Consider the following 13445-nt stretch of genomic DNA (forward strand, 5'->3'; position numbering starts at 1 on the left):
AGTTGGTGTTTTAGGCAAGAAAACTGATTTAAAAGCCTACACTTCCTGGTTAATCTGCACAGTTCTTTCTCTTATGTATATGATGTAGAATTGTTTGTAATTTTTTTTATCATTGAAACCACTTTCCTCAGAGACTGAGACTGCCCTGTCCAGCCCAAAGGGAATAAGATTACAATTTAGAGTGTACTATATTTTTCTTTATAAAGTTTCACGATTAGAATATTTGTGAAGGAATCTGATGGTCATGGTTACCATCTGCATCATGAAGTCAAAATTCTATTTCAATATTAGGCTTAAAATTGCAAATAAGTATGGCATCCCCATCTTCTTTATCTTCTTTGCTAGCTTGCCTGTTATAATGAGAGTTGCAAGCTGTCTTTGCACTGATTTTCTTATATTGCCTTTTGTCCTGAATTAGGCATTTATTAAAAACTCTTTTAAGTGTAGATAAGGTTGCTACTAACTTCTCTTTGTTATTGTAAATACTAATTATTACAGTTTTCTATCACTTCAAAAGTGATACTTATTTAGAGTGCGAGGTTAGAAAAATATTAATGTGCTAGAAGAACCAGTATAATGAAAACATGTTTTATGTGTCTATTTAGTTTTTCAGTGGTCTGAGAAATGATAATTGCTAGTTCTAGAATCACTTTGCCTTTCAGGCTTGATTTTCTATACTGAAGATGAATTTTAGAGTTAATCAATTTCATTGTTTCTTGAATATGAAAATTTATTTTATGATTTAATTAATATATACAAATTATATGGAAAGAATGCTTTTACTTTTTGGTTTTATTAAATATTTTAAGTAAAATATTTATATTCTACCTCATATGAGGTCTCAGGGCTGCTCATGAGTAAAAATAATAATAACAGATTGAAATAATTGTATGCAATATAACAGTTTTACCAGACTAAAACATATTGAACTTGGTGATGACTTAAACATAGGTTAATAAGAGTAAAACAGTTTAAAATCATGTGCATAAATATTTTGAAGTGAATCAATGCATCAAAAATTTTCAGATGAAAAGAAATATGCAATGTGATCACCAAATTAAAATGAATACTCCAGCTTATTCAACTGCTATCAAACATATTGGATCAAGATTACTTTTGCATTGTTTACAATATTCGTCCAAGAATCATACTCGATTTGCCATATTAGTCCTAGAAGTTCTACTTGATTGATTTATGGTTGTGCCATTTCTATCCATATTCAAAGAGAGAGTTTAGAAATTACTAGTCAAATCAGTGTATGTTGATACATGTACATATTGCATCTGTATAAATCTTTTTCTTGAATGTCCATAGATATATAAATTCAGATCTATTTATTTTTATTTACCAGTATTTCAAACTGTACTGTGCAGATTTCTTTGTAAAAATGACTAATACTATTTCTGTGACTTGATCATTTTATTTATTTAAATCCTAACTGTATAATTTATTGTTATAGTTTAATATGTACATATAAATGTATAAACATGTATTCCTGTAAAAACATACTTATAAGGTTTACACTTGACACTTGAAGAAATTAGTTAAACACTATGGCTTCTCTTACTTTTTGTCTATATTTAGTGTGTCTTCCCATTTGTGAATTATTTCAGAGTACTAGAGTACGAGAATATTAGTTTCATTTAATTATTCCAGCCATGCCTGTCTTGTGTATGTTTACTTGTCTTTCCCTATAAATGTTGTTTCTATTATGCGTTACTTGCAGGTATGCTGTTTTCCTATCTCTTGATTTCTCTCTGAGAAATGTGTTGTTAGTGCCATGTTTGCATGTTTCAGTGAGATAGGACTTCTGTCATGGATCCACAGTGGACCAAAGTACAAGCGAAAAGTAGCTGGCTCACAAATGACTCCATGATTTTCTCCACAGTTGTGGTCATACCATCTATCCCACACCCAAGTTTGAACCATGGATTTCTTGCCAAGTTAATTCCTGAACAGAGCTTTACCCACTCATTTTACAAAGGTAATATTAACATAAACTCCTAACTTATTTGAGTGTACTTATTCATGTCATGTAAATGAACTAACAAAGGTATGTGTTAAGCAAAAATATATTTTGGGTTACTCACAGATAAAATTTATGATGAAAAGAGTCTGCCTTTTGAGACATCATTATTTATTGAATAAGAAAATATAGTAATGAAAATATAATGCTATTCAGTTACATGTACAAAATCCTCAAATTAAAAAACACACACATTAATATCATTTTGTCTTTGTACAAGCACTGTATAAACCTAATATTAGGGGCTAAAGAAAATGTTTCCTGAAGTAGTGTTTTTTAGGTCAGACATCTCCTTCAGTCTTTAATACTGAAATACTAATTATAAATTAGCATAAAGTTCAATTCATGGTAGACAATTTGAGTGCAGCATTAAGTGTATTTTTGCTTAAGCGTTATTTTAAATAAATAAATAAAATATCACTAAGCCATAAAGTCTCAACAAGTTCTTGAGTAGCTACATTTAGAAGGTAAAGAAATATTATTTTGTAGTAATATTCAAAGACAGCTATAATAGCCTATTCCAGAAAAAAAAGATGTAAAGTTCTGTGAAAAATAGTTACTTGGCCTTCAGGATAGCTGTGTATTAGGACTAGTGCTAATACACATCTGTTATTGTGCACAAGATATTTTATGTCAGTATTGACAAGAGTTCTTGCACAAAACTATGACAACTACTTCTGAGTTGCTTGAGAAGTATTGGATAAGTTGTATGTGTCTTTTTGCTTATTTTGCTAGTCTGTCTGTGTTTGATGTATTTATGTGTGTGTTTATGTGTGTGAAATACTTGCATTGTTTCACAAAGGGAAAAAATACTAGTTTTGCACAGAAACATTTTGAAAATTACTGAAATTTAACAAAAGAACTCTACCCATACCATTCTTGCTCTGGAGGCAAGAAATCTTGTGGAGGTCTGTGACTTCTCAACTGGCATGACAAGACAATTGGCACTTTCACAAGCATAATTTTGTGATAATTTTTCATGTTTGTTATTCCGAAGAAGCTAGTAGCAATTTTTTAAACTCAAATACCTGCAAATTGGGATTTATGTTACAGAGCTGGGCTATATTACAGAGATCTTAGAAAGCCATATATGATCAGAATAACTTATTGTCAGTGAAAGTTTTCTTGCAGTGGATGCTAGTTGTATGTAATTCAGAGATTTTGGAAGGAATTGACTATATGCTGAAACTAAGAAGAAGGATAGGTTCTGATGGGTCAGAGAAGATATAGAAAAAGGCTTCCATCATCTTTCAGATTCTATAAAATGAATTCATCAGGAAAAAAAGAGAAGTCTGCATGTCAAGACAGAACTTCTTTTGGCGAAGGAGACCACAAGAGAATTGCTGAAGGCTCATCTGATACTAATCTTGTGCCCGACATTCTATTTTATTTATTGGATATTAGTAATGGTATACTTTCTTGCCGAAAAAAATGTAAGCATACAGTATAGTATATATAAAGCAACAAAAGATATTCAAGCAAATTACAAACAACATAACATGAAGTACCAGTATTACTCCAGAGCACTACAGTGATTAAAATGGATGATGATGAAGAAAAAGCAGCTATGAATATTAATACTGATGAATATTGTACATTTTATTTATTTGTTTACTCTATTTGTATCTCACCTTTCTCTACCCCGAAGGGGACTCAAGGTGGCTTTACATATGGCAACTATTCAATGCCTTTGAACATCAAACTGTTAAAATACATTAACAGTTAAAATACATTAAGTTAAAAATTAAAATTCTAATGCACATTAAATCATATAAAACATAGCAGTCACTATTAAAATCATGCCATCCACATTTTGCTGATATTATATAATGGACAATGTATCTGACAACTTGGTTGTTTAAAAAATGCTGTATAGAGCAACTTGTATAGAAACAGGCATTAAAGTTCAACAGTAACATGCAAAAGAACAGAAATCTTTGACTAAGGTGCTGAATTAGGCATCCTTGTATACACCCCCATCCTCCTGTGGGCAACGCCTTCCTCCTTAATCCGTTGGTGTTAACTGCTATAAAGTTACCTTTGACTTTTGGTGACCGTATAATTGAGAGGCATTTAAGCCACTGTGTTATCAAAAGCCATGCTAAGGTCTTGCAAATTCGTGGTCGTGGTGTCCTTGATTGAGTCTAGTATTCACTCCTTTTCCTACTGTCTTCTATCTTTCCAAGCATTATTGTTCCTAATGAGTCATTTCTTATGATACATCCAAAATACAACAATCTCTGAATATACCACATTGCTTCTACTGAGATATTAGGGATTTGCTCTATACCATTTATTTGTATTTTTGGCATTCCAGAGTATCCACAGAACTGTGCTCCAGCAACACATTTAAATTAGTTGATTTTCCTCCTATTAGCTTTCTTCACTCCGCTGAATCCATTTTATCCTTCTGCAAGTTGAGCTCTTACTGACTACAAAGTGTGTATTTATTTATATTATCAAAATGTGAAATGGCAGTCTGAGATTAAGTATATTGATCTTCCTGCATATTGTGTTTATGAGATGGTTTGGGCTACAACTTTCATCAGCTCCATCCATTAGTGGTCAGGGATGGTGGGAGTTATATTCTAAAACATCTGAAGATAACTAGCTTGGAAAAGGCAGTTGTCGATTGGAAATAAGCAGTGAAGAGACCATACGTTACATGCTTTCCTGGCTCCTTGGTAGATAAAGGTAGTAGAATATAAGCTATGATACGTGGATATTAGATCATATAATTTGATCATCAAGGTCTGTGGTGAAGAAATATTCAGTGTTAAAGCTTACATTTTGTACAGTAGGATACAGAAACAAGTACAGAATTATCTGAAGGAATTGTTCCAATTAATATCTTGTTAGATTGCATAATGCTTCATACAATACTAAAGTATGAAGCTTTGGTTCTGAATTAACATGCTGATTTGTTAACAAGAAAGTCAGAATGGTGAACATTGAACTATGACTGTGGACACCAGGATTCAAGTCTCTGCTCAGCCACAGGGTGATCTTGGACAGTTCACGCTATCTCAAAGGAAATCAAAGGGAAACCTCCTTAGAATATGTCTTGCTGAGAAACCCCATTATAGGTTCGTCTTAGGGTTACTGTAAGTTGGAAACGATATGAAGGCACACAAAAATTGGTTACTTTGTTGGGAAATATGAGAGATAGTATTTGAACTTTCAAGCAGAACAATGAAATAGTAAGGCAGAAGCTGAACAACAATCACAAATTTCAACAGAGAAAAGTCTAAGTTTAGATATGTTTGTGAAACATAAAAGTACTGGTAGTGTTACTTACTGATACTGATGCATAATAAAATATATGATCTAATGGTGAGGGGAGAAAAACAGAAATAATGGCTGTAAGTTGGAATGATAAGCTGCAAACAAACAGGTAGAAAAAACAGGTAGAAAAAAATTGGCATGCAAAGATTTCTAACTAAAGTATCACTAGTATTCAATGGCAGAAAGCAGGTAATGATAGTTCTTAGGTTATATGACTGATATGTGTTTATCAAAAATAGTTCTAGTTGGAATTATAACTACTGTTAAATGGAAGTTTAATTATATGTAAATGTAATTCCCATAAAGGAGACAGTGATTAGATCTTTAAAAGAATCACCTAGCATCAGGGAAATATCATATATTAAGATTTTAAATTGTATGTATAAAAACTCAGGTGGCAATGAAAAATCACATCATCAATAAAAGGTCAAATTAAAAAATGTGTTTTAAAATTGGGAATAAACCACAATCCAGAGTGTATAAAAAGCCGCAGAATAAGTTATACCAGTGATTTGCAGCAGATTGACTACAACAGAAACAATTCTATTTTTTGTGACATGATGATATGGTTGCTGTATAAATGTAGGTGTTCATAGGTGACTTCCTATCTTTGAGTCCCCCTAGGGGTGAGAAAAGCAGTATATAAATACTGTAAATAAATAAATAAATAATCAATACCAAGTTGGCTTCAAGTTTGAGGACAAAAATCATTGTACTTTTCCTGTTGCACTCAGAAATGAGGGGGGGGGGGCAGGGGAGATATAACCCTGTTAATTTTATGAACTTTTTAGGGGGTTTGATATGAAAGATTCCTACCTTCTGCTAGATATACTAGAGGTTGTGAAAGGAGTAAGAAGAACAGTGGTTTTTTCAAAGTATTTTTTAAAATCCATATAGAATCAGTCTTATTGTCAGGAAAATGATTCCTATGCAGTGATTCTCATTTTCCTTGTATAGCCATAGAAAAAATGCCAGAAGAGGTTATCCAGGGTTCGGTATGAGTTAGAAAAGTATTGATGGCATTCATTTCCGTCTTTCATTGCCATGTAATACAGTAATAGGCTCTGTTGTGAACCATTGAGTGACAATTACGGTTGAATCTGAAGTAACAGAAATAAATCTAGACAAGATTAAAATTTGTAGGATAGCTAGTTATCTTGGAGAAAATAGGGTGATTATTACTGCAACATTCCAACCTGAGAGTTTTGCAGGAAGCAGCAGTGACTCATAATTCTGTTGCCCAGTTCATAGGGTGAAGCATTTCCAAGTTGATTTGGAGCAATCACTTACTGTCTTTCTCAATAACGGATTAATTACAACATTGGTCATCAATGGGTTGGTCTTTTAGCCAAACAAAAAGAGTACAGAGTGGAGGAATTCATCTATCTGTCAAATTTTGAAATTAGTGCCAATAACTGTAGTCTAGGAATTACGACCTATAAAACATCATCATTTTCTTAGCCAATACCTCTTTTCTCATAAACTCATCAATTATATAAAATCTAGAGAGCTCCAAAACTCAGCTTCCTATAACGCAGTATCAATTTCAATCATCTCATTAATTCTTTACCTGTATGTCTTCTCTTGTTTCTCCTTATGCTCCTTCCTTTAAACACAAACCCATCTATTGTTTCTATGCTATCTTTTGTTTTTGTGCCTTCTGCCATGATGAACATCTTCTCATATTCATCATAACATCTTTCAGCTCAAATTGATTCTTTGGAACTCTGTTAACCAAAGTTTAACCTTCTTGAAACAGTCTAGACTCCTTTGCTTTTCAGGTCTGTCCTCTGTCACATGACTCCCCCATCTTACCTTCACTGAATATTGGTCTCTGTATTTCTTTGCAGACGACGTGGATTGTGTCTATTTGGCAGGCATCTTATTTCTTCTGGAATCTGTTCATTGCCTGGCATATTGTTGGTGTTGTATAAACTTCTTAGTGGTTTGAATTATTTGGTTTGCAAATAATTATTTGGTTTGAATTACTTTGACCATTTGTGCATTGTATTTAGATGGAGCATTTTACAAGCTCATCTTCTTCCTAAAACTTCTCAAAACATTATAGCTCTGTATCTAGAATTGGCTAAGCTTTCACAATTTGACTTTATTTTTAAGCATTTTGAAGTCATGAGACTGAAAAGGGTGGAAATGGCTAAGCAACTGATACTGCAACAAGGAATGCCCACTGAAAAGGGTGGAAATGGCTAAGTAATTGATACTGCAACAATGAATGCCCAGTCAACCGGACATCAATACCAGGAAAGATTTTAGAGTAGAACATTAAAGAGACAATCTCTGAGTACTTAGAAAGGAATGCCATCCTTGCAAAATGTCAGCATGGGTTTCTCAAAAACAAGTCATTTCCTTTTTTTATAGCATTACATGTTTGATAGATGAAGGGAGTGCTAAGGATGTAGCATATCTTGATTTCAGCGAAGTCTTCAACAAGATTCCCTGTGATACTCACAAAGAAACTGGTAAAATGTGAGTTAGACAGTGTTAGTTAGGTGGATTGGAAATTGGTTAACTGGTTGAGCCCAAAGGCAGTTCCTTATCCTGAAGAGAAGTGGCCAATGGGATGCCACAGGACCCAGTGCTATTCAATATACAGGGTTAGTCAAAATGCATAGGCCAATAAGCCATTCAATTGAATGGCTTATTGGCCTATGCATTTTGACTAACCCTGTATTTATCAATGACTTGGATGAAGGAATAAAAGGCATTCTTATAAAATTTGCAGATGACACTAAATTGGGAAGGATACAAATACCCCAGAGGACAGGATCAGAATCCAGATTTTTATAAACTAGAGAGCTGGGTCAAAACTAGCAAAATTAATCTCAACAGGGAGAAATGTAAGGTGCTACACTTAGATAGAAAAATGAAATGTACAGATATAGGCTAGGTGACATATGGCTTGAAAATAGTACATGTGAATGGAATTTAGGGATCTCAATAGACCACAAGCTAAACATGAGTAAACAGTGTGACTCAACAGATTAAAAAAGCCAATATGATTCTAGACTGTGTAAGAGCCTAGTGTCTAGATCAGGGGTCCTCAAAATAAGGCCCGGGGGTTGGATATGGCCCTCGCTCAGCGTCAACCTAAGTCTGAAATGGCTTGAAAGCACACAACAACAACAATCCTATCTCATCAACCAAAAGCAGCCCCACACTTCCCATTGAAATACTAATAAGTTTATATTTGTTAAAATTGTTCTTCATTTTAATTATTGTGTTGTTTTAAAGTGTTTTTTGCACAACAAATAAGATATGTGCAGTGTGCATAGAAATTCATTCATGTTTTTTTAATCCAGCCCTCCAACAGTTTAACCTGGCCCTCTGTTTAAAAAGTTTGATGACCCCTGGTCTAGATCAAAGGGAGCCACAGTTCCACTCTATTCTGTTTTGGTCAGACCTCATCTGGAGTACTGTGTTTGGTTCTGGGCACCACAATTCAAGAAGAATACTCACAAACTAAAGCATATCCAGAGAAGGACGACCAAAATGATCAAAGTTTTGGAAGCTATGACCTATGAGAAATGACTTAGGGAGCTGGATATGTTTAGTTTGGAAAAAAGATGGTTGAGAGAGCACATGGGAGCCATGCTTAAATATCTGAAAGAATGCCACATTGAGAAGGGGGCAAGCTTGTTTTCTGCTGCTCTGGAAACTAGGACACGGAACAATGAATTCAAACTGTAAAAAAACAGATTCCATCTAAACATTAGGAAGAACTGTTTCCTCTGAGACCGAGAGGATGAGACAATAAATTTTATTGTGTAAGGGTGATATACATTATATACGAAAAATAAAGGAAATACATCAAATACATATAATGCAAATACATCTGTCTACCACACTCAACCCCCACCCGTGACCTACCCATGACTTCCAATACCACTCAATGTGAAACTAATATCTCATTAAAATCTACCCTTATCTTTATATTAATAACTTCCCTTTGCTGTTGTTTTAAAGCCAGCTTACCTTTGTCTTCCAGGTATTCAAATGCAAGCTTTTATTATTTGCCAAATAAACCTAAGGGGCACATTTCTGGATTTCTCTTAACCTTTTTAGTAATTATTTTGTTTATTTCCTTGATTATCTTTTCCCAAAAAGTTTGTACCAGCCTACAAGTCCACCAAGTATGGAAGAAGGTACCTTGATGTACATCTCCAGCATTCCCCCTGATGGGATTTTTCTATTTTGCATATCACCTCAGGAGTTATATAGCTTCTACAGAACATTTTATACATGTTTTCTCTGATGGGTCCAGCTATTGAAAATTTAAAACCTCTTTTCCATAAGTATTCCCATTTTTCCAAATCAGTATTTTCCCCTAAATCTTTCGCCCATGAAATCATCTCTGTTTTTATTCAATTATCTTCTAAGTTGTATTCTATAATGTATCTGTATAATCTGGAAATTAGTCCTTTATTCAACTTCTCAAAATGTTCTCCAGTTACGATTTTTCTTGGCAAAATCCTACTTCATTATCTTTCATAAATCTGTTGTGTAGTTTGAAGTAACGAAACCAGTCATTTACCCCTAATTCTTCCCTCCCTTTTCGTTTCCATTGGCCTTTTTCTTTGCTTAGATACTTCCTATAGCTTCTCTTTCCCTCATTAAATACTGGATTTAGCACTGCCTCCAGAGGTCACAGCCATATAGATGTTCTTTGCTCCATCCCAGCTTTGTATCTCTTCCAGATTTTAAGAACGCTGGCTGTTATTATTTGTCTATTAAAATCTTTATTGATCTTTTTTTTCATACCATGAGTACGCATGCCATCCAAATCTTAAATTGTACACTCAAGACACTGCATCATAATGGCTTTCTGTTAAGAGGCATATTAGAATAGTAATTTTGTAATTTTGCTCCTTTCTAAGAACATGAGAAGGCTACAGTGATAAAAACTAACATAACAACCTGTTTTTAAAAGATAGAACTACTGAATGCTTTGTCTGGTATTTATAAAGATAATTAGATATCCATATCTTAAAGAACATTAGATCCCCATAGTAAACTTACATGTCATCTATGCTGGCTAAACTGTGTATGCTAGTCAAACAGTCAGTGTTGATAGAACAATAACTCTGTTGGAAATCCTGTTGTGTGTCAAAGTATTTCCTCAGTACTAAAGGAATTGTAATACTAAATATTTTTATTGTGAGATTGGTCAGAAGTTTCATAAACATCCAATGTTTCCCAGGGCAGGTGGAGCTTGTTCAGTTATTTAGGTACTGCGTAAGAATTTTCTGTTAAGTATAATGTAACTAAGTAAGCTAAGCATTATCAAATGAAAGAAATGCTATTATTATTGACATTTTGCTCACCTAAATTCAGTTGTTTAACCAAACTTGTGTAGACCAACTAAATCAATGTGATTTATATATAATAAAAATCTTAAACAATTGAGTCAACAGGTTGACTCCATTTACAATGTGTAAAGCATTTTAATTCAGTGAATCTACTCATGTTGGGACTAGCAATTAGATTTTAGTCTTAAATCTCAAGTAAAAAAAGAGTATGAAATGCTCTGCTTCCTAGGTAAATGAGGTTAAAGTGTGAGTAATGTTTTGTGTACCTATCACCCTGTACCTATAATTTATAGTCGTTCCAAAGCTAAAAGTTTTGACTTAATGAACTTGAAGCACATTGTAGAGTGTGCAAATGTAAGACAAAATTATCTGCATCCAATGTTTGGACTATGTATGAGAAGTAGCTGATTCACCTTTTATATTAGAGGAATTGTCTGCTTTTCACTTACATATTAATTCTGATGAAACTGTCAAGTATTTTAAAGGGTATATTGAAGTTTTCCCCCCTGTTACTTTAAAACTGATTTCAGAACTGGAAAGAGTGTTGTCTTTCAAAATGGGTTGAAAGGCTCCTAGTTTGAAATACAGCTGATAAACTTTTGAATTTCTGTTGTAGTACTCTGCTCCTTTTCCTACAGGCTTCTTTGTTCATGTTTAGTGTAGTTTAAGCCTCAACATTTCAGTGTTGGTCATTTACTGCAATGGAGCCATCTACATTGCGTTGCCCTTTATCCCCAAAAAAGGGGGGCACAAATTTAGCTGCTCTGTGGCATCTATTTAAATAATGCACAAAGCTGATTTGGGTCCACATTTACAAAAGTTGCCGGTTACTCCAGAGTTTATTCGGCACTCGGGAGCAAACCCAGATGCTGGGCACACATGTAAACAGTTCGGCCACTTCTGAGAAGAAAAACGCCACAACCGTTTACAAAGCCATCCTTTATTCCACAGGTTCGGGCAGCTTGGAGACACAGGATGGTACTTACCATCTGTTCTTGATGTAGCAGCAGCCAGCAGATATAAAATATATGATGGCCCTTGCTTATCACCTGAAGTGATGTTAACTGGTGCTCAAGAGCACTTGGAGAAGAGAAAAGGAAAGACGAAGGAAGGGACCAATTAGAGAAGGAAGGGATTTTTCCATTCCCTCCTCCCATCTCTTGCATTGCTTGGACTCCCTGCTCAACATCATTCCAGGCGATAGCTACCAGTCATATCACACCTATTGACTACTGCTATGAGGGAGACAGTAAGAGTGGCTCCAGCAGCATTGAACCAGGTTTGGTATTGTTGGACAATTAGGACTCCTTCCCACCCTCACAGCAGCCAGGGGCTAGCACAGTTCAGAGTTCAGCACTCTGGAGAGTACTACAACAGAAATTCAAAAGTTTATCAGCTGTATTTCAAACTAGGAGCCTGGATTGGCTCCAAGATAAAGTGTCAATGTGGAACTGCCCCAGGTCTCCACTGACTTCCAAAAGTTAGCAGGTTCTTCTCATTCAGGCCACTAAAATGATGGTCTTCATCATTTTTTTTAAAATTATGAAGAGCAGTATTTGCTATTGAACAGATGATTGAAAAAGTGCAGTTATTCACACAAATCATTTGTTGGTATTTTGCCATCAATTGCTTGGTGTTCTCCATTAGTAGATGCTTGCAAAAGGAAGGTATGAGAAAAGGGATGGGTCACTGCTCCTGTGGAACACTTTAGTGTGGATGCTGTGGAACCCAGTGCTTAGAAAGTATTTCCATCTGTTTCCAAACAAATTTTGAATTCTCATCTCTATTTTTAATTTTTTAATTGTTATATTTGCAGTAATTTCCATGCTTAGGTTTTTAAATATAATTTTTCTGTTGCAGAAACTCCTGCTGTATTTCCAGATAATATCAAAGAAAAAGAAACTCCAACACCAGTTGAAGACATTCAGCTGGAAAGCTCCATTCCTCATACTGATTCTGGAATTGGAGAGGAACAAATGCCTAGTATCTTGAACGGTACAGACTTGGAAACTAGTACAGGTCCAGATGCTATGAGTGAACTGTTGTCTACTTTATCTTCTGAGGTGAAGAAATCTCAGGAAAGTTTGACGGATAGTCCCAGTGAAATTCTGAAGCCTGCATCCTCCATATCAAGCATCAGTCAAAGCAAGGGCATCAATGTCAAAGAAATATTAAAAAGTCTGGTGGCTGCCCCAGTGGAAATTGCAGAATGTGGCCCTGATCCTATTCCCTATCCTGATCCTGCACTGAAGAGAGAAACCCAACCTATTCTTCCGATGCAGTTTCATTCCTTTGACAGGTATAATACAAATTTGGTTCATTGTATTACGTTATATTATTCTTAACATTTGAATGTGTAATATGTCTTTGAGAAGTTGATAAAGACAGTGCCTTTACATAGATGTATGCTGCCTTACTAATAAAAAGTTCGTATTGTTTATGTTATGGGAAAGATATCTGGATTAAATGTTGTTTTCTAGCAGGAAAATGTGTAATTCATAATTGAGGATTCAAACTCTAGTATGTTCCGTGTGGTTGATAGCATGAGAAATGCAAGTCCGTCTCACTTCCTACTACTCACATAAGAATAGAGTTTTAAAATTGATTTTACACCCAAAACTCAAGTTTGGGAGAACAGGTTTTGGGGTGTAGGTGGAATTGTAGTTGGGAAGGGGCAATCACCATCTCCCACTTCTGCTAACACAAAAACACCCATTGGATCCTAGCAATGGAGCAGAGCTTGATTTAAATGTGTTTCTATGAATTATAATTTTTGAATGTCAAAAGTAGCAGAGAAGAAATAATAT

The 13445-nt window shown here is 34.7% G+C and overlaps 1 protein-coding gene across 8 annotated transcripts in view; it reads left to right on the forward strand.

Moving 5' to 3' along the window:
• NBEA (neurobeachin) overlaps positions 1-13445 on the forward strand; it is a 441541-nt gene that overhangs the window by 126041 nt on the left and 302055 nt on the right. For 6 of the 8 annotated variants that reach the window (XM_060770825.2, XM_060770827.2, XM_060770823.2 and 3 more), the window contains exons 29-30: positions 1889-1984; positions 12499-12937. In XM_060770825.2, the coding sequence (XP_060626808.2) occupies positions 1889-1984; positions 12499-12937 (535 nt within the window). The remainder of the gene's footprint in view (positions 1-1888; positions 1985-12498; positions 12938-13445) is intronic. The other 2 variants (XM_060770830.2, XM_060770831.2) reach the window with 1 other exon arrangement.

The sequence above is a fragment of the Anolis sagrei genome, chromosome 3, assembly GCF_037176765.1.
Source record: "Anolis sagrei isolate rAnoSag1 chromosome 3, rAnoSag1.mat, whole genome shotgun sequence".
Classification (NCBI taxonomy): domain Eukaryota; kingdom Metazoa; phylum Chordata; class Lepidosauria; order Squamata; family Dactyloidae; genus Anolis; species Anolis sagrei.